The sequence below is a fragment of the Astyanax mexicanus genome, chromosome 15 (genome assembly GCF_023375975.1).
Source record: "Astyanax mexicanus isolate ESR-SI-001 chromosome 15, AstMex3_surface, whole genome shotgun sequence".
Taxonomy (NCBI): domain Eukaryota; kingdom Metazoa; phylum Chordata; class Actinopteri; order Characiformes; family Acestrorhamphidae; genus Astyanax; species Astyanax mexicanus.
Window position 1 is genome coordinate 1851318 of NC_064422.1, and position 22657 is coordinate 1873974.

Sequence of the window (22657 nt, forward strand, 5' to 3'; positions counted from 1 at the left end):
ACTGAAATACAGCTACTGTATTTCTCCCTTCTAAAACTAGAATCTAGCAATAGCTTTAAAACTGTCCTTTTAAACAGTCAGCTTCAGTCTCTTTGTTCTGGCTCAACAGAGACCTGAACAAAGAACAACTGATCTCAGTTACAGTACAGAGCCACGCTCCACGTTTAAACTCAGCGCCATTATCTTTTGTCCGTGCGCACGCGCACACACGCACGCTCCTCTCGCGCGCACCCGCGAGAACACGTGCGCACACTCCGCATACGCGAGAACCCCCTTTCATCTCTATTGCACGCACACACGCTCCCTCCCTCATACACACACCCTTAGCTAAATAACCATTTACTGCTGTTTGTAATATTTGTGTTTAGATTAGTTTGTGTGTTAATAAATGTCCATTTATTTTCACCAAGTTGTCTGGGTTGATTTCATGAATGCTGGTTGCTGCCAATAATCATATAAAAGAATTCAATTTAAAAACCTTCAGAGCAATATCAGAATTTTAGTCATTGATTAAAATCCTGATATTGTGGCTTATTCATTAAAAAATATATTAATTAAAACTACAATATTTGTAAGGTGCAAGTACTTTTATGAGACTGATTACTTAATGAGATTTATGCCACCAGCACCTACAGAGATGTGCACAGACTTCAGGAGGTCCAGGCCCTCTACTCAGCAGCCAATCTCCATCAAGGAGGTGGAAGTGGTCAAATCCTACAGATACCTTGATGTGCACCTGGACGATAGGCTGGACTGGTCAGTGAACACTGACTCCCTCTACAGGAAGGCCCAGAGCAGACTGTACTTCCTCAGAAGGCTCAGGGCTTTCAACATCTGCCAGAAACTCCTCCTGATGTTCTACCAGTCTGTGGTAGCCAGCGTCCTCTTTTACGCTGTAGTGTGTTGGGGATGCAGCATCAGCAAGAGGGATGCTGGACGACTGGACAGGCTGGTGAGGAAAGCTGGTTCTGTGTTGGGACTAGAGCTGGAGTCCTTAACACCACTGGCAGAGAGGAGAGCCCTCAGCAAGCTGCTGAACATCATGGACAATGTTCACCACCCTCTGCACAGCACCATCACCAGGCAGAGGAGCTCATCCAGCGGCCGACTGCTGTCCCAGTCCTGTCTGTGCTGGCCCACAGACAGACTCTGAAAGTCTTTTGTCCCTCAGGCCATAAGACTGTTCAACTCATCTCAGCACAGCAAACTGAAAAGACTGTGATACTTTTTCATTCCGGCAATTCTGGCCACACCATGGACACACCCCTATCTATGAACACACACTCACACACTCCTATATCACTATCACTATCTACTGTTTACATATCTTTTGCACTGCTATCTATCTATAATAAAGGTGAAAAATTACTGACCTGCTAGTGTCCTCTACTTTGAGGAAATCAGCTTTGAGTGCACATGCTGCAAAGCAGAAAGAGAAACAGCTACACAAACTGCAATCCATTTTGAAGCATTTGTTTTAAACTTTCACAGCCCAAAATGTATTCAGCACAACACACCAGGCCACAAATGCTCATGCTTTAGTAAAGTTAAGTAATAATGAGATACATAACTGATCAGAACAGTGATTTATCAGTCTACTAATGCTTTAGTAGAGCCTCAGTAACACTGAGATTAAATAACTGAGCAGTACAGTGATTAAAGCTCAATGAGGTTAACAAACCGATTTTGTGCTTCAGTAAGTGAGTAAAAAGTAGTTAGGAGTATTCAAATCAATAAAATGATAAGGGTGCCCATACTTTTGCACCGGTCAAATTTTGGTTTAATGCATATTGCACATTTTCTGTTAGTACAATAAACCTAATTTCAATCCTGAAATATTACTGTGTCCATCAGTTATTAGATATATCAAACTGAAATGGCTGTTGCAAACACCCAAATATTTACAACTAAAAATGATAAAGATTAATAGGGGTGCTCAAACGTTTTCATATGACTGTAGCAGTCTACTAATGCTTTAGTAGAGCCCCAGTAACACTGAGATAAATAGCTGATCAGTACAGTAATTTATCAGTTTACTCATACATTTTTTAGTGACAAAAGCAAACCAAACACAGTATACTGTTACCTTTGACGATGCGCAGTGCTGACGATTCACTTGCTTTCTTCTGTTTTAAAATGACATTAACAAACATAAAATAATACTTAATGACAAAAAAAAGACAGACAAGTAAAACTAAAAAATATATATATTTTCAGTATATTAAACCAATTATATTTTTGTCTAACTTTTCGTAAGATAAACAACACATATAGTGTCTGTTCCTAATATTTATTTTTTATTAAGTTTGTTATTATTCTGCAAAAATAGAAAGCTTAAAAAGTGCAGATTAAATTTAATTATGGTACCGTATTTTCTGCACTATAAGACTATAAGATTATAAGATCAACAAACGTCTATTTTCTTTTTAAAGTCAATCAAGTGCTGGATGTTAATCTACACAGATTGCTCACCTGAAAACTGTTCATTTGGGTGAGTGAAGGCCTTCTGTTTATTTACAGAAAGCTTAGATTTCCACTTAGGCTAGCCAGACAGCGCCACACTGAGGAACCCTGAGTGTTCTGGTAACCCAGGGCAACATTAGCTAGCGGTTCATCCCACATTGCTTGTTTTAACATGGTAAACACACAGGCTACAGTCCAAATACTCTACCTTTGAACGGAGAAAGACATAACTAGTGCTTAGTGCAGTTAGCAGGCTATGCTAATGTTGCTCCAGAAGTGCTAGCAGGGGTTAGCAGCAGGCTACTGTCCAACATACTCAGCTTTGAATTGCAAAAGAGCTAACTAGCGCTTACTGCGATTAGTGGGTAATGCTTATGTTGCTCCAGCAGTGCTAGCTGGGGTTAGCAGCAGGTTACAGGCCAAAAATACTCACCTCTAAATGGCAAAAGAGCTTGTGCTTAGTAGGCTTGGGCAATAATGTAAATTCTTACTCACGATTGTCACCAAAATTACCTCGATAAACAATATTATCGTTAAAAGGTTGTAAACAAAGGACCCCATTTGACCTTTAACTGTTTTAACTGCTGCAGCCGAACAGCAAAGCATAACAGTGAATCCTAGTACAGGAAAAACTGGTTATTAATAATAATAATAATAATAATAATAATAATAATAATAATAACATTTGTATTTATTTTTATTTTGTTTTACAGTGGACTATGCAGGGCTTTTAGAAAACATACAAAAAAAATTTGCCCTTCCTATTAATTTAAAATCCTTTTATCTGTTTTTCCAAATGAGCTCCTTTAAAAAATAGTGGAGAAAGGCGCCTCATCAACCGCTCTGGTGGTTTCATGCTTGAGCAGAATGATCTTTTGTTTTAATGGCTGTTTGAGGTGAGCGAGAAAGATGTTTTTTTTTTTTTTTTTTTAGAATTCCATTATTTTAGAAACTAAATTACATTTGTTTTATTTATTTATTTACAATAAAGCTTATTTATATTTAAAGAGAAATACAGTCCTCTAATAATCCTGATTAACCAGTAATTAAGATACTGTGAATATTTTTAGTCCTGTTTTAGTCCTGCCATTTTTAATTTCTCTAAAAATTATTTAAATATTAAAAAATTGATTGTACATTTAGTTTTTAGCTAGATTGTTTTGTTTCTGAAGAAGATACGTTATTTTAACACTACAGTGCTGTGAATTGCGTTGTAAATATTTGAATCTATTTAGAGCTGTGTGATTTTCACGAATAATTCAGTTAATTCGAATTACTGTTTTAATGCGATTTTCAAAATGGTGTAGTAAAGATTTATTTACAGTAAGCTAAGATCGGGGCTAAAAAAGCCAGCCCGACCGAGCCTGAGTCTGTACTGCCCGAGCCCAACCCGACACGCTCCACAACCTGTCATTATGAGCCTTAAACCCCACATTTTTTAGTAAGTATAGCATTAAAACTCAGCTAAAAACATTTTCGGACTGTTAATGAGCGAAATCTGCGCGGAATCTGAGTGATGTTAACTAACATTGCAACACTGAAGAAGCATAGATTTCCTTTTATTTAGATTTTTTTTAATTAAAAATAGATCTCAGAAAGACTAAAACACGACCAATGCAAACAATGATTACAGGCTTAAACATTGATAACTTGGGCTACAAGAATTATGTCTGAATGACTTTAATCTAATCTAATATGGTTTAAGAATATTAGATACTTTCTAAAACAAACATTTTTTTTTTGTTTTAAGCATAAAACAGGCTACGCCTGCACACACAGTGCTGCAAGTCATGTGCGTAATGCGGCAAAGTGGAGGAGCTTGTGTGCACGCAGGCCAGTGCCAGTTACATTATTTGTTACTTTACTATTTTGTGACTATCACGCCATAGCTTTATATAAAACACAAAAATTGCATTTAAAATAAATGCCTACCATTTTGTCTTGTTTCAAATCCAGATAGACTCAAAGGTTATTAGTAGGAATATCTGAGGGAAAGACATGTGTATGAGATGAAAGAGTGAATTACCTCATTTCTCTTGCTTTTGTGAGTAGAAAGTTCAAAAGTCAGCTGATCAACACACTTTAGAAAATCTGATCATTAAGTTAAGACATAACAGACAGAGTGCAACACAAGTTAATATCCAACTCTGATCCAGTTCTGCTGCAAGTCTCCGCCTGTTTTTTTTGTGTTCACACATAAATATATATATATATATATATATACTAATAACAATTATGCATAAAATAATGCCTTTTAAATAGATTACCACATTTTATTTCCATAAATTGAGCAAATGCCTAAAATCATACAACAGATAAAAGGATACTTTCTACAGCCACTATCTTCACTCCCCAAGAGCGGGCGTTAGCCAGTACAGTGCCCTGAGACTTCTCCTGCAATGTTCAGAGAGGATTAGGCACAAGACAATCTGCATTAACAAAAATCTCACCAAACCAGCTAGGATTCCTCACCTAGCAGGGTCAGCTGTGGGCTTAGAGTATAGTATGTTCTGTAAAGCAAATTAAACTGGACAAGTTTGTGTCTGCTATTTAATATGCTAAATAATAATTAAATGTTAAATCAGTGAAGCTACCCCATCACTACTAAACTGCATTCAAATCAGAACTCTCTCATCTCAATCTTAGACACAGTGGTGTAAAAAAAACATGATTTTTCTTTTATAGTCAACACTAGTAAACACAAAATGCAGTTTTCAAGTTTTTATTATTGAAGGAGACAAAAACTCCAAACCCACATGGCCCTGTGTGAAAAAGTGTTTGCCCCCCAGGTAAAACATACCTTACCTGAGGTTTATCACACCTGAGTACAATTTCTGTAGCCACACCCAGACTGATTACTGATACACCTTTTCTCCATCAGAAATCACAAATAGGACCTGCCTGAAGTAGAAGTAGATCAAAAAATATTCAAAAGCTAGACGTCATGCCAATATCCAAAGAAATTCAGGAACAAATGAGAAAGAAAGTAACTGAGATCAATCAGTCTGAAAAAAGGTTATAAAGCCATTTCTGAAGCTATGGGAATCCAGCAAACCACAGCTAAAGACATTATCTACAAAGGGTGAAGTGTGGAACAGCGGTGAACCTTGCCAGGAGTGGCCGGCAACAGTCATCCAAGAGGTCATAAAAGACCCAAAACAACATCCAAAATCTGCAGGCATAACTTGCCTCAGTTAAGCGTTCATGACTCCACCACAAGCAAGAAAATGGGCAATTATGACCTGCATCTTAAGAACATCAAGGCTCGTCTCAGTTTTCCAAAAATAAACGTGCTTTGATAGACGTGCTGTGATAAATAGAACTATGAATTCTGCAGGATTATGAAGGAGAATGTCCGGCCATCTGCTTGTGACCTCAAGCGAAACAAACTTGGGTTCTGCAGCAGGAGAATGATCCAAAACACACCAGCAAGTTCACCTCTGAATGACTGTTTCCCCTGACTAGGTCACTCCAGGTCACTTTGTTTTTCTTCAGTCACTGAGGTGAGGAGGCGGAGCACAGAGGTGAATGCAACATGGCAGCAACTAGCTGCTAGACGGCTGTTTGTAACTTCCCTGGATATCCGAGTACTGCACTGGAACACCGGGTACACCGTCTTGGAGCACGCTCACAAACTCGACCTCGACCCATAATAGGGAAAATGGAACACTATAAACAAAAAGAACTGGTGAAAAGCAAAGGGCAAGAATTAAAAGGAACACTCTTTGGTATGAATGACCAGTTTCCCCGGGACATTAATGAGCGGCGCAAGGTTCTCTTTCCGATTGTGAAAGAGCATAGACTCGCTGGCAAGCGTGTCTCACTAGTGGTGGATAAACTGTATATTAGTGGTCAGTTTTTCCGAGATTCTAAAATAACCCAGTGGCTACTTTGAAAAGAGGAGCAATAATGGACCTGCTCCACAACACATTGTAAAACACCTCAATGCGTTTTGTTTTTGTTTTCTCTTTTTTTCTACTCATTCATGCTCAGTCTCATTTGTTTTCGATTGTGTATGAGTGTAGTCTTTGTTAGCGTCTGTTGTGTGTTTGTTTCAATATGTTGTAATTGTGTGTATTGTTATATTGTTCTGTACTTCTATTACATGTCAGCTCAAGTTTATGGTGTGATATTGCAATTATGGCTCTATCGATGAAAACAAACTCTTGGAATATAAAAGGGAATTAGCTCTCCTTTTAAAAGAACTAAAGTTTTAAATCATTTTAATAGTTTAAAATCTGTTATAATGTTTTATTCAAGGAACCCATCTCACAGAGGCAGAATCGCAGAAATTTAAGGCTAAATGGATTGGTCATACCTTAAACTTAACATACAACTAAAACAAACAGGGTGTTTCTATTTTAATTAGGAAAACTGTACCATTTGTATCTAATTTGGTATTAACTGATACAGAGGGCCGGTATATTATTATCAGTGGTTCAATTGGGAAGGATATTTTACCTTTGTTAAATATTTATGGACCAAATATAGATTGTCCTGCCTTTTTTCACTCACTCTTCTAAGAAATATCCATTAATACCGACTTACATCCAAGCATTGACCACTCCTCCCTGACACAAAAAAAACATAGAGAATCATTCAGGAAACTTGCTTAAACAGTATATGTCAGATTACGGACTGGTGGATATTTGAAGACTGCAGAACCCCAGAAACAAAGTATTCAAATAAAACTTAAAAAAAAAAAAAAAGAATAAAAAAATTTCTTAGCTAATCAATTAAAACAGGACATGGAAAAGTCAATAATAACGGCAATCTCAGATTCATCTGATAAGATTATTCAGAACCCATCAGCTATTTATGGCGAATTTAAATCGTTTTATTCCAATTTATATACTTAAGATAAAAAAGCCTCACTAGTAGAGATTGAAACATTCCTGAGCAGTGTCTCCCTACCTACATTACCCACATATGTTTCTTATTCAATAGAAGGACCTCTCTCTTCTGAGGATATTTCCAAAGCTCTTTTTAAAATGCCTAATAATAAATCACCAGGACCTGAGGGTTACCCAGCAGTTTATAATCAGTTCTGGCCTCTTATTTTACCACTCTTTCTGAAAGTAATCTCAGAAATCTGTCAGAATAGATTCATACCTCATCATATAAACACTGCTCTCCTTACATTAATATTAAAAACAAAAACAAAAATCTACAGACTGTTCTAGTTATCGTCCAATCACATTGATCAATTCAGATATAAAAATCAAAAGTAAAGTTTTATCTGTTGGACTGGAATTGGTTATCTCCACTCTTATTTGCTCTGATTAAACAGGTTTTATCAAAGGGAGACACTCCTAAGAGAATACCCGTAGGTCATATATATAAAATAGTTACCCATTACCAAACAAATCGTCAGGTATAAAAGTATCTCTTGATGGTGAAAAGGCTTTTGATAGGGTGGAGTGGACCTTTTTATTTGCTTCTCAATCACTTTGGATTTGGTCCATATTTAATTAACTGGATAAAAACTTTACATAGTTCACCCTCTGCATCTGTACTAACAAATAGGTATACGCCAAGTCCCTTTCAACTACAAAGAGGAAGTCCCTTGTCCCCGTTATTGTTCTGTATCTTCATTGTATCCCTGGCTGCTTCCATTAGGCAATGTGATAACATTTCAGGTATTCAGTCGAAGTCGTGCCATCATAAAATCAGTCTATATGCTGATGCTGATGATGTTATACTATATATCACTCATCCTTTGCAATCTCTTCCAGCAGTATATGATCTGATAAACAAATATGGCAAGGTGTCTGGCTATTCCATTAATTGTTCAAAATCAGAATTTTTACCTTAGCCGGGATGACAATATCCAAAGTATACCACTAACATTTTGCTCAGTCTATTAAATATCTTGGTATTCACATTTCGTCCAATATAAAGGATCTGTATAAACTTAATTTTGTCCCTATAACACAAGAAATAATCTAGAAAGATGGAACAAATTTCCGTTATCATTGCTTGGCCAAATATAAACAGTGAAAATGAATATTAAGATATTAAGATATTAAGAGTGTCCCATTCATAGATATATCTATAAAGAAAACAATATTTTATACTTTATACTTTGAATGCTTGGTGGAATTCAAACAAAATGCTTAATTATAGCTACTCCCCCTCTGCTCAGACCCACTTATGGAATAATCCAATCTTTTTATTAAATAATAAACCTTTCATATTTCCAGTCTGGAAACAGAAAGGAATAACCAGCCTAGCACAGTTATGTTCTGTTGATTCATTTATGACCTTAAGTGACGTTAAGGAGAAATTTATTATACCAGATAAATGTTATTTTTAATATATACAAACATTCAAAATGAAAAGTGTGGTACTTTATTCTCATCTCTCTATTCAAAACTACATAGTCTTCAACCACCACAGATTTACAAACTCATTACATCCAAAGATAGCACTATTTCACTTCCGACTGAAAAATGGAGCTCAGACATAACGATAACATGTAATCTAAATTTGCAAAAAGTATGCAATAGCATTTTCCATGACTAGTAATTCAAACTTCAATTAATACAATATAAAATCCTTAACAGAATTCACATTACAGGATCCAAACTTTACCGGATGGGACCTTATGCATGTCCACATTTTCCGGCTGTCATAGAAGATTACTACTATACCTTTTGGATTTGTCCTTCAATTCAGGGGTTTTGCTTGGAGGTAATGAATAAGCTATCAGATATTATAGGACTTGTCATTCCTCTCTGTCCTATTAAAGCTATTCTTAGTGACTTTTCCTCATTTACAGCACCCAATCATCTTAAACCATTTATTTTAATATTATTAACCATTGCTAAAAAAGTAATACTGTTGAACTGGAAAGACATAACTTAAACTTTAATTAAACATCTCCTTATAGATCATTGCAACTTGGAGAGACTTACAGCAAATCTTAAAAATATGAAATCATTTGAAGAAGGCTGGATGCTTTTCTTACAATATATTGAGAGCTGACTGCTTTGTTTATATATTTTATAACTGCTTGTTTTTTTTTGTCTTCTGTCTTGTCATTGTTATCCTTTTTCCCCCTCTCTCTTTTCTTTCTCCTCTTCCTTCTGTTTATGTTTGTATATGTGCATCTTTAAAAAAAAAGAAAAAAAAAAAAGAAATGGCCTAGTCAAAGTCCTGACCTGAATCCTATTGAGAGGCAAGACCTTAAGAAGGTGGTTCATGCTGGAAAACCCTGCAATGTGTTGGAATTAAACCAATTCTGTAAAGATTCCTCCACACTGCAGTGACTCACTGCAAGTTTCCACAAATGCTTGATTGCAGTTGTTGCTGTTAAGTGTGGAACAACAAGTTATTAGGTTTAGGGAACAAACACTTTTTCACACAGGGCCATGTAGGATTGGTATGGAGCTAAATTAGTGCCAAAACTACGCAAATAAAGAAAACGTATTCTGTAAATATGCTACTACTTGCAAACAAACACAACACATTTTACTAATACAAAACTCGACTATCTAACACACATTTGTAAATCACGTGACTTTTTAGCAGACTTTTAGCAGAGTCTCAAACTCGTGTTGAGATTTTCTTACAAATACACCCAACCCCATCCAACTGCATCGCCCCAGAACAGCAGGTGGTGCTGTGAGACACTTTACCAAATGTGGCTGCACAGCAAAGCAAGCTCTCCTGTCCAGCGCTCCCCAGTGCATTCATTTACACTGATTAATACATCTATAATAATCACAACTCAAGCATTTTATACCCGATTTACACACGGTTTGGTTTTTTACAAACAGCAGAGATGTAGTTATGATACAGGACGCTGTTACACATTACAAATATGAGCTTTCATGCTGAAATACTTAGTTTGCGACTCTGCTGAAAGTGTGCCAAAAGTCACTTGATTTACAAATAAGCTGTGCGTGTTCGTGAATCATGACACGGTAATGTTTGAAAATCATGTTTTACTTGTTATTTATTGCTTTTTGCATTTGTAAATCGTGTTATATTTGTTTGTAAAGAGCAATATATTAGAAAACAGCTGTGTATTTATTTAAAGTTTATATATATATTTACAACCATCAGGTTTTGTGTTTGTAAAACACACCATGTGTGGTAGATAGTCGAGTTTAGCATTTGTAAAATGTGTTGTGTTTGTTTGCAAGTAGTATCATATTTACAAAATATATTTTCTTTATTTTCATAGTTTGGTCCTTAATAATAAAAACCTTTATTTAAAAACTGCATTTTGTGTTTATTTGTGTTGTCTTTAACTAACATTTACATTTTTCAATCTTTTTCACACCCCTGTACAATGCAAGGCTACAAACACAAGCAACTTCGTATTCAATCTGACAAACTTGTCTGATTTATCGATTAAGGAAGACAGGGATGAAAACTAATAAAGTTCATTTGGAATGCCTAAAAAGTTACTTCAGGGGGCAAACATCTGACAGTGTATAGTTTAGGACCTCAAAGGTTTGGCATAAAGCTGGTGGGCTCAGCTGTATCAAATGTGTGTATTAGGACATCTTAGAGAATGTGCCGCAAAAAATGAGCTGACTCGATGCAGAAGTATAAACACAGGCAGCTGCATAGGACACTCGCACAGGCTGTGCCATAGACAGTGCGCTTACACAACATAAACAGCAAAATAAAACTGATCTGCGGACTGAGTGAGCTGAGATAAGCCTAGCCCTAACAGAGTTCCAGTTAGCATTTAGTTGAGGTACTGCAGCTTCCTGTGACCAAACAACAGTGAACCCTACAGCTGTCCTGTGTAAACCTTAACTCCAGAATCGGAACGGCTAATTTAAAGAAATATTGGCAGAGCACTGATCAGATCCGAACTGATATTTTTACTGTGAATCGTCTGATGCATTACATAGGTGACTGACTGTTCCATCTCTACTCAAAAAAAAAAAATTAATTCAGTGAACTAAAAAAATACATTTACAATTTTGAGAACAAAAAGAGAAAGTCTACACAAAATAAAATTAAGGTTTATTTGTAAACAGATGATCTGTTACTTTAATGGTTCACTCAGGAGCAATTGTAGTAGTACAAGTGCACTGAATAGCTGCTGCTATGGGATAAAAAACAGGATTTAATTTGATTGGCAATACGTGAAATTTTTACTTTTATTCTTAGCTGGATTACTCGCTGATAATTAGTGATTGGTCACTGGACACTGCAGTACATTTGATGCTCAGAATACAGCTGTGTAACTCAAGAAATGGCGAGGGGAGCTGCCCCTGAAAGACTTCAAATTTATTAGACATGTTTTTTTTTTTTCACTTATTCCACCGGATACAGTGTAATTTTGGTTGCAGAAAATTTGGTGCAGCCCTTTGAAATCCTTGAAATTTAAAAACATTGCAAACTTACATGACTGCGGATGGCTTTTTCCAACAAAGCCTTTCCACGGCTCCCGCACACCTAGAAAAATAGCAGCAAAACATACTTTATGAAATGAACTCACCGTAATGATCTGTACAAACTAGACAAGTACGGCATGACCCCAATGATAACCGCATTAATCTACTCTTATAGATTATTTCTATATACATACAGGGGTTGGATAATATAACTGAAACACTTGTTATTGTAGTGTGGGAGGATTCATGGCTAAATTGGAGCAGCCTGGCGTTCAATCTTCATTAATTGCACATTATTGCACCTGTAAGAGCAGAGTGTGAAGGTTCAATTTAGCAGGGTAACTGGCGTCTGTGGACGCTGTAAGAGGAAGCTGTCTGAAAGGGATGTTCGGGTGCTAACCTGGATTGTATCCAAAAAACATAAAACCCCGGCTGCCCACATCACAGCAGAATTCAATGTGCACCTCAACTCTCCTGTTTCCACCAGAACTGTCAATAAATTATTGTGGCCTAAAACCAGGTGTTTCAGTTTTTTTGTACAACCCCTGTATGTGTGCGTGTATATATATATATATATATATATATATATATATATATATATATATATATATATATATATATATTATGTATTTTCATTTAGAAGAATTGGCCTTGGCCTTACAAAACGTCATGTGGTGCGACTGATTTATGTTAAAATTAATTAATTAATTTCCTTAATATATATTTTATTTATATTTTACAAATTCCCACTAATATAAAGTTTTTAAAGAGTATTTAAAGAGATTAATAAACAATAAATTCAACAAAATTAATAAATATAAAAATAGAATTTCATACAAAACCAGAATTGTTTTCTATTTTTTTCCCCCAATTTCTCCCTAATTTACATGACCAATTACCCATCTCACTCATTCAGACTTCCCCTATTACTAGTGATGCCCCAACACCAGGAGGATGAAGAATAGCACATGCCTCCTCCGATACATGTGAGGTCAGACTCCGCCTCTTTTTCAACTTCTGCTAACGCAGCATTTTTCGAGTAGCATCACAGCGCTAACGCTCGAAGGAAAGCGCAGCGACTCGGTTATGATACATCAGCTCACAGACGCAGCCTTGTGCTGATCCACATCACCGTAGGAGTGATGGGGGGATGGCAAGCTGCATGACTGGGATTCGAAACTGGAAATCTCCTGATCATAATGGCAGCGCTTAACCGCTGGACCACTCGGAGCCCTAATTTAAACCAGATTCAATTCAAATATCAAAGATTTGTCATGAACACCAATGTTTCATAAAGTTTTTTGTTTTTATTTACAAAAATCTCATCACAATATATTGTGTGAAACATAAGTGTTATGATGTGTTGTAAGTGCAGCGAATATTATAGCTTTGTTAAGAACATTTAATTCTAGAATTGAATAAACCAGGTTTGAGGGTGCATTGTGTCAGTACCTAAACTATGTTGGAGAAAGCTTTCTAAAAGTTACTAGATGTTCTTAATTGTTACAATAGTTGCTTGTTTCTGGTTGCACTTTAACCACAAATGGGAAATGTAAGTAAAAACTAAATAAATAAAAACTTGTTTTTAACCATTTCTTTAGCATCTGTAGTATTTTAAGGTGCCCCTAACCGTGGTTAATTTGCCTGGAAATATTACATCATGTTTCTGAACGCTCTCAATAGCAAGTAATAGTTGACCCTGATTTTTTGGCCAGCATCTCATCTCAAGTCTAATATCTGCGGGATTAGAATTATGGCGAGCGTTTTTCACTCTGCTTGACAGCGGCATCTGGTAAAATAGATTTACAGTTGTAAAGAAATAGATAAAAGTTAAAAGACCTGCTTGTTTTTTTTTCCATTTATATAATTATATTTGACAAAGATTAAACATAAGCTGTAATTTGACTCAAAATTACTTAAATTGCATTAAAATATTTTCCAAAAAATACTAAAATATAGTACTTTGTGTGTACATGTCATCAACTAAATATAAAAGCACAAAAAGTGACAATCTAGCCCATATATCTATCATGGAAAACACTCTGCAATGGTCGCACCATATGATATTTAATCAGAATTTACAGGCAGAGAATTGGCCACCTAAACAAAATAAGCTAACTTCCCACAAAAGGTCACTGTGAAATTTATAATTAAAGTATATATATTTGTAGAAATAACTTAATATTCATTATTTTTTTGAGGTCGTACCACATGAGATCCAAATGTGGCAACTACATACCAGCTGTTAAAAAGATTATTTTTTTATCAAATTTGAGAGAGAGTTACAAACTTGCTTGCAGCTTCTACAGGTCCCTGGCAAACTGGTAAATGATGTAACTTCCTGTATTTAAATTGGTTTTAATATAAAAGTCCCAAAGTAGTAGTTTCTTGATGGTCGCACCACATGATATTCTATTAAATGGAGATTATCTGGGAAATGTTGCTTGTATATTACGATGGAAATAAAATTACAAATGCTTTGCAGTTTTGTACAGGACTAAAAAACACTTTGAAAATCATGCTGAAAAAGGCAACAAAATAAAATATATTGGTTAGGAGTAATTTCAAAGAAGTTTTCAAAACAATAGTCATGGTGGGACGGACGCACCACATGATATTTTGACACTTTAAATGACCAAAACTTTCTGATGAACTAATTATTTTTAACAAGTAAAAACAAAGTACAATGTGAGAGAGAGACAACATATCTATGACAACTTTTTATGCTCTTAAATCTTTTATTAATTGAAAAAAAAAATGTAACTTGAAACAAAATTTAGGCATCATGTCACTGACCCATACATATATGTGTGTGTGTGTGTGTGTGGAAAAAAGCAAAAACAAAATAAATATATACACAGTGGTATGTACCGTATTTTTCGGGCTATAAGGCGCACTTAAAATACTTATTTTTTCCCAAAAATCGTCATTGCGCCTTATAATGCAGTGCGCCTTGTGTATGGATTTTGCTTGTGTTTACTGACCTCGATTTTTATGTGGTACACGGCGCTCTGTTGTGCAGAATTCCTCACCCACGCCAGAAAAAGATCCCCCTCTTGGGCTAGCGCGCGGTTACCTTTGACTGCCGTACTGCCTCTCGGCTGTGGCTCAGGGTAGCTAGTTTCCACTGTAGCTCCGTGGCCAGAACAAGGTGCCGGTAAACTTTCCTTTCCACCCGTTCTGGGGTAATAGCACAAACTGTTTCTTTTTAGCGCCCACTTCTAAGTAAAGTTAACCTCTTAACACGCGCTGGCCCACCGGCGGGCCAGAAATATTTAATATTTCATAACTGGCTGTGTTTCTGAATAGTTATGAACAGTTACAGGTTCAATATAGACATCCAATATACCATTTTAAAGCTTAGAATCTCTGCTTTTGAGCTATTTAGCCTATTTAGCGGAATATCCTTTCAGAAAATAAACATTTAGGGCGAAATATGCCCGAAACGCTCATATTTGCGTTTATCGTTCGTCCATATTTCATCGAATGCGGTCATGTCATACACCATTCGAACCATCTGGCTCTCCGGATTCCAGAACTGTGCTTTTACTGTAGGATGTATGTTTCATGAATTAAAGCTGCGTCAGAGCGCATGTTTCCAGTAATAAAAGGCTCTCCTTTTGTCCTGGGGTAACCTCCGGTCACTGCCGCCACCCCCCGAACACACACCCGCGCTCAGCCACAGGTCCTACCTTCAAAACGCGTCCAGACTAAAGAGAATCCATCAATCCAGTCTCCTGTAATCCACAGTTATATCCAAACAGCGCTGGAAATCACTTCATCCAGAAATGAAACTTATCCAATCTTTATCTCTGTTTTAAAACCGTTTTATTCACCGAATTCGGCACAACACGCTATTATAGTCAGAAGCCTCGCGGAGTAATGCGGTACTTGCTGTGCTTCAACATAATATTATGGTCTGTCGGAGCGTTGCGGCTACCGTTGTCAGGAGCGTCGCGGAGTAATACGTACTTGCTGTGCTTCAACATAATATTATGGTCTGTCGGAGCGTTGCGGCTACCGTTGTCAGGAGCGTCGCGGAGTAATACGTACTTGCTGTGCTTGTTGATTTATTGCTCAGAGATGTTATTTTTCACAGATATTGTGAAGGATTTATTGCTCAGAGTTATTGTTACTGATATAAATAAAGTTTCATTTAGTGCGCCTTATAATCCAGTGCGCCTTGTGTATGGACTAACACTAAAAATAGACCGTTCACTCATCGTGCGCCTTATAATACGGTGCGCCTTATAGTCCGAAAAATACGGTATTTGCCCCCATACATTTCTTTTGTTTTTGCTTTTTTATGATAGATATTTTTTTGAATGTCAAACAAACTTTATTATCAGACAAATATAACTTGAGTAAATATAAAAAACACTTTTTAGATGATACTTTTATGTATTAAGGGGAAAAAAACAATCTAGCCCTGTGTGAAAAAGTGTTTGCTCCCTAAAACTAATAACTTGGTTTTGTCACCCTTAGCGGCAACAACTGCCATCAAGCTTTACTGATAACTGCCAATGAGTCTTCCACATCTCTGTGGAGGAATTTTTTCACTCTTCTTTACAGAATTGTTTTAATTCAGCCATATTGGAGGGTTTTCCAGCATAAATGTTCTGTTTAAGACCAGCCACAACATCTCAATCAAACGTTGACTAGGCCACTCCAAACCCTTAATTTTTTATGCCATTCAGAGGTGAACCTGTTTGCGTGCTTTGGATCACTGTCCTGCTGCAGAACCCAAGTGCACCTGAGCTTGGAACAGATGGCCGAATATTCTCCTTCAGGATTGTCTGGTAAAGAGCAGAATTCCTGGTTCCATCTATTACAGCACGTTATCAAAACCCTGAAGCAGCAAAGCAGCCCCAGACCATCACACTACCACACCCATGTTTTACACTCAGCATGATGTTCTTTTTCTGAAATTGTGATAGTTTTACAACAGATGTACTGGGACACACATTTTTCAAAAAGCTCCACTTTTGGCAGATCAGTAAAAAGAATATTTACCCAAAGTTCTGGGAATCATCAAGATCTTTGTTGGTAAATTTGAGTTGAGTCGTTGTGCTGTTTTTGGTCAGCACTGTTTTGCCTTGAAATTCTCCTATGAAGACCATTATTAAACAGTCCATTTTTATTATTGAATGATTAACACTGACCTTAACTGAGGCAAGTGAGACCTGCAGTTCTATAAATGTTGTTCTAGGTTGTTTTGGGACCTCCTGGATGAGTTCTTCATGCCCTTTTGGAGTAATTTTTGTCGGTTAGTTTCTCCTCGGAAGGTTCACCAGTCTTCCATGTTTTCTCCATTTGTAAATAATAGTTCTGGTAATGGTTCTCTGGAGTCCCAAAGCTTTAGAAATGACTTTGCAATCAGTTACATATGGAGAGGAATTAGTGCCAACACTAGGGAGGAAAAATGTATAAACAATCCACAAAATGCATTGCTTTTTCTCACTAACATGCAGATTAAGTACCAAACTGAAATGTGATACGACTATTACATTACATTTCATTGCACTTGATCTCTTTTATTAAAAAAACAATACACACTTATTTGCATTTTCAAAACCAAAAGCTGAATTAGTGCCAGAATTTAATAAAATACACCTTGAAATGTAATCAAGGCACAGCTGTGTTGCTTTTCACCATAAGGTACTTTAAACTTAAACTCCTCCTTTGAATGTAATACTCACTAAATTGCTTTTAAACACGGATGTGAGGAAAATGTGCCACAATGAAAAGCAATAGCTCCAGTGCACTGCTTTAATGTCACCCAATCTCTGGACAGAAGAACAGTGTGTGTGGATTGGTATTTAAAGAAAGAAACGCTGAATTTCTGTCAGAATTGCACTTAAAATGCAATCACCTCAACTGCATTGTATTCCACTGTGTGGCGCTGCGAATGTGTAAAGCAATCATGATGCCCAGCGATTGCATTCTGTCTAACCACAGCGCTGTAAGAGTTCCAAAATTAAAACCAACCGCTGCCCAATCAGAACGCTCTCCTGAGTTTGGGGCGGGGCTGAGACGTCAGTAGATTTGAGTCAAATTGAGGCTGGGACAGTTACAGACGACTATGTGCTGCTCAGAGTGGAGTGGAGTTTAGAGAAGACGCTCATGTTCTCACATTTAGCGCCAAAGACGGACTCTACAACCCACACAAGTGGCTCAGGTAGTGCAGCTCATCCAGGATGGCACATCAATGCGAGCTGTGGCAAGAAGGTTTGCTGTGTCTGTCAGCGCAGTGTCTAGAGGCTGGAGGCGCTACCAGGAGACAGGCCAGTACACCAGGAGACGTGGAGGAGGCCGTAGGAGGGCAACAACCCAGCAGCAGGACCGCTACCTCCGCCTTTGTGCAAGAAGGAACAGGAGGAGCACTGCCAGAGCCCTGCAAAATGACCTCCAGCAGGCCACAAATGTGCATGTGTCTGCACAAACGGTTATAAACCGACTCCATGAGGATGGTATGAGGGCCCGACGTCCACAGATGGGGGTTGTGCTCACAGCCCAACACCGTGCAGGACGCTTGACATTTACCAGAGAACACCAGGATTGGCAAATTCGCCACTGGCGCCTTGTGCTCTTCACAGATGAAAGCAGGTTCATACTGAGCACATGACAGACGTGACAGAGTCTGGAGACGCCGTGGAGAGCGGTCTGCTGCCTGCAACATCCTTCAGCATGACCGGTTTGGCAGTGGGTCAGTAATGGTGTGGGGTGGCATTTCTTTGGAGGGCCGCACAGCCCTCCATGTGCTCACCAGAGGTAGCCTGACTGCCATTAGGTACCGAGATGAGATCCTCAGACCCCTTGTGAGACCATATGCTGGTGCGGTTGGCCCTGGGTTCCTCCTAATGCAGGACAATGCTAGACCTCATGTGGCTGGAGTGTGTCAGCAGTTCCTGCAAGATGAAGGCATTGAAGCTATGGACTGGCCCGCCCGTTCCCCAGACCTGAATCCGATTGAGCACATCTGGGACATCATGTCTCGCTCCATCCACCAACGTCACGTTGCACCACAGACTGTCCAGAAGTTGGCGGATGCTTTAGTCCAGGTCTGGGAGGAGAGCCCTCAGGAGACCATCCGCCACCTCATCAGGAGCATGCCCAGGCGTTGTAGGGAGGTCATACAGGCACGTGGAGGCCACACACAATACTGAGCCTCATTTTGACTTGTTTTAAGGACATTACATTAAAGTTGGATCAGCCTGTAGTGTGTTTTTTCACTTTAATTTTGTGTGTGGCTCCAAATCCAGGCCTCCATTGGTTAATAAATTTGATTTCTATTGATGATTTTTGTGTGATTTTGTTGTCAGCACATTCAACTTTGTACAGAACAAAGTATTCAATGAGAATATTTCATTCATTCAGATCTAGGATGTGTTATTTGAGTGTTCCCTTTATTTTTTTGAGCAGTGTACATAGACACTGCATTGCCTGACACCGTCTGTTGCACGCGCCCCCAGTGCATTAATTTCCACTGAGGAAGGTGTAAAATACATCTATAATAATCACAACTCTACCAGTTTATACCCGATGGCATAATGGCATAAAGTTATCCAAAAGCAATGTATAAGACTGGTGGAGGAGGTCGTTATATTACCAGATTAAAGTTGAATACCAGATTAAAGTCATACTATTACCAGATTAAACTCGCATTATTACCAGATAAAAGTCGTAATATTAAAGTCATCATAAAATTAAAGTCTTAATATTAACAGAAGTCGTTATGTTACCATAATTATGTCACGAATATTAATATTAAGAAGAAGAAAGAAGTTCAGTATCTCCAATTCACCTGACGGCATGTGTTTGGACTAGTTTGGTTTATCTGCCCGATGCCCGACCTGAACTCGGGCAGAGATTTCCCACCGGCCGGCTCGGTTACGCTTAAGAAATGGTCGGTTCTTAATAAATATTTTTCTTAAACTATGTACTTTTAAAAATAAAAATATTTACTTTTTAGTTGGTTTTAGTTTCTTTATTTTACTTATTGTTTTACTTTTATTTAAGTTTATTTTGAAGCATTGTACTCCATTTTTATGTATGAATGGGGTTATATAAATAAAGTTATTATTATTATTATTATTATTATTATTATTATTATGTAACCGTAATGTAGCAGATATAAGAGGGGGTATCTTTATCAAGAAGACAGTGCATACGCGCTCCCAAAATAAAGTGTTTTTCATGCTGGCGGGGCTGAATTTGGCGAAATCAGCACGACTTCAACCGGGTAATTTAACATCTTTAATCTGGTAAAATAAAAACCTCCTCCATCAGTCTTACACACTGCTTTTGAATAACTTTATGCCATTCCTAGTGCAAAAAAGCAGTTCAGCTTGGTTTGACTGCTTCTGATCATCCATCTTTCTTTTCCTCTTTTATTCTAGAGGTTTTCAATTTGGTAAAATCAAAGAAACTCACAATTCCAGGTGGTCTCTCTCTCTCTCTCTCCCTTACACACAACTGAAGTAGTTCAAGCCTTTTTAATGTGTTAATATTGATGATTTTGGCAAAAAAGTAAAGAAAAAAAAAATGTCAAAAAACTATTTTTAACATTTGATCCAACCAATAAAAGAAAAGTGTTTTTAATACAAAAAAGGTCAACTTTCAAATAATTATGTTCAGTTATGCACTCAATACTTGGTCAGGAATCCTTTTGCAGAAATGACTGCTTCAATGCGGCATGGCCTGGAGACAATCAGCCTGTGGCACTGCTGAGGTGTTCTGGAGGCCAGGATGCTTCGATAGCTTAAGCTTAAGGGTAAAAAAAATAATGAATTTATACACTTATTAATATGCCATACTATATTTCTGTCTTTGTTAAAGAGCATAACAAGTATTTCAGCATGAAAGCATGTATTTGTAATGTGTAACAGCGTACTGTATCATTACTAAACCAAACTGTGTGTAAATTGGATATAAACTGGTAGAGTTGTGATTATTATAGATGTATTTTACACCTTCCTCAGTGGAAATTAATGCACTGGGGGCGCGTGCAACAGACGGTGTCAGGCAATGCAGTGTCTATGTATATATGTCTATGATGGACTGCTGGAGTTGTTCCAGAACGTGACTCAGCGCATTGTTTGACGCTTCGGGAAAGTCTTTGGCGCTAAATGTGAGAACATGAGCGTCTTCTCTAAACTCCACTCCACTCTGAGCAGCACATAGTCGTCTGTAACTGTCCCAGCCTCAATTTGACTCAAATCTACTGACGTCTCAGCCCCGCCCCAAACTCAGGAGAGCGTTCTGATTGGGCAGCGGTTGGTTTTAATTTTGGAACTCTTACAGCGCTGTGGTTAGACAGAATGCAATCGCTGGGCATCATGATTGCTTTACACATTTGCAGCGCCACACAGTGGAATACAATGCAGTTGAGGTGATTGCATTTTAAGTGCAATTCTGACAGAAATTCAGCGTTTCTTTCTTTAAATACCAATCCACACACACTGTTCTTCTGTCCAGAGATTGGGTGACATTAAAGCAGTGCACTGGAGCTATTGCTTTTCATTGTGGCACATTTTCCTCACATCCGTGTTTAAAAGCAATTTAGTGAGTATTACATTCAAAGGAGGAGTTTAAGTTTAAAGTACCTTATGGTGAAAAGCAACACAGCTGTGCCTTGATTACATTTCAAGGTGTATTTTATTAAATTCTGGCACTAATTCAGCTTTTGGTTTTGAAAATGCAAATAAGTGTGTATTGTTTTTTTAATAAAAGAGATCAAGTGCAATGAAATGTAATGTAATAGTAGTATCACATTTCAGTTTGGTACTTAATCTGCATGTTAGTGAGAAAAAGCAATGCATTTTGTGGATTGTTTTTACATTTTTTCCACCAGTTGTTGCTGCTAAGGGTGGCCCCACCACCTATTAGTTTTGAGGGGCCATCACTTTTTCACACAGGGCCATGTAGGTTTGGATTTTTTTCACCCTTTAATAATAAACACCTTTATTTAAAAATAGCATTTTGTGTTTACCTGTGTTGCCTTTCACTAATATTGAAATTGATTTGATGTTGCGAAACATTTAAGTGTGACAAACATGCAAAAAAAAATCAGGAAATCAGGAAGGGGCAAACACTTTTTCACACCACTGTGTGTGTATGTATATTAATTATTCTATATATATATATATATATATATATATATATACTGTGCTGAACTTTAAGGCCAAAATAGACATTTAATGTAGAGTTAAAATAGTTTAAAATAGAAGCTATTTACTGGTGGTCTTGAGGTTCCCAGTCGCTGATCATTGTTATCCTTCTCTCTCTGACGGTAAGAAGAACAAACAGTTTCATCTTTGACCTTTCCAAATGCAGCTGAGGACTGATCCAGAAGCCTGTCAGTCAGAACCTCTCTGTTGCCCGTGATCACCACGCCCACATCTTTATGGAGAAAACTCTCCACTTTCTGGGTGCAAAGATAAAAGAAAGTAAATCACTACAACTACCTCAGAATTCTAATGTGACTATTTTCCTTGCTAAGAATTTCGATAGCCACTATATTATATTTAAGGTGGAACTGAAAATAAAAGAAATGCTCATTTAAGCTTCTTATAACAGAGGAATTAAGGAATGAACAATTATAATTATTAATTACTGCACCACCTTTTTGAACACATATTTTAAAAGGTTGAATAGATACACAGCAGCTAGGTTGTTGAACTTTCCACTCCACTGTTAATAACTATATATCTGTATTGGGTGATTGAAGGATTTCACCAAACTCTGTTCCAAGGGGTAGGGGGCCGATCAGAAATAGGATTTGAACTTTAGATTGGTGCTCAAATACCACCATGAGTTAGTACAACCCAGTG

General features: G+C 37.5%; 1 protein-coding gene across 3 annotated transcripts in view; it reads right to left on the reverse strand.

Annotated features, from left to right (window-relative positions):
* dbf4b (DBF4 zinc finger B) overlaps window positions 1-22657 on the reverse strand; it is a 53185-nt gene that overhangs the window by 12135 nt on the left and 18393 nt on the right. For all 3 annotated transcript variants that reach the window (XM_049464710.1, XM_022686719.2, XM_022686720.2), the window contains exons 3-8: window positions 22063-22251; window positions 11836-11886; window positions 4791-4857; window positions 4490-4554; window positions 2087-2126; window positions 1374-1419 (exon numbers count right to left, since the gene is read on the reverse strand). In XM_049464710.1, coding sequence (XP_049320667.1) covers window positions 1374-1419; window positions 2087-2126; window positions 4490-4554; window positions 4791-4857; window positions 11836-11886; window positions 22063-22251 — 458 coding nt within the window. The remainder of the gene's footprint in view (window positions 1-1373; window positions 1420-2086; window positions 2127-4489; window positions 4555-4790; window positions 4858-11835; window positions 11887-22062; window positions 22252-22657) is intronic.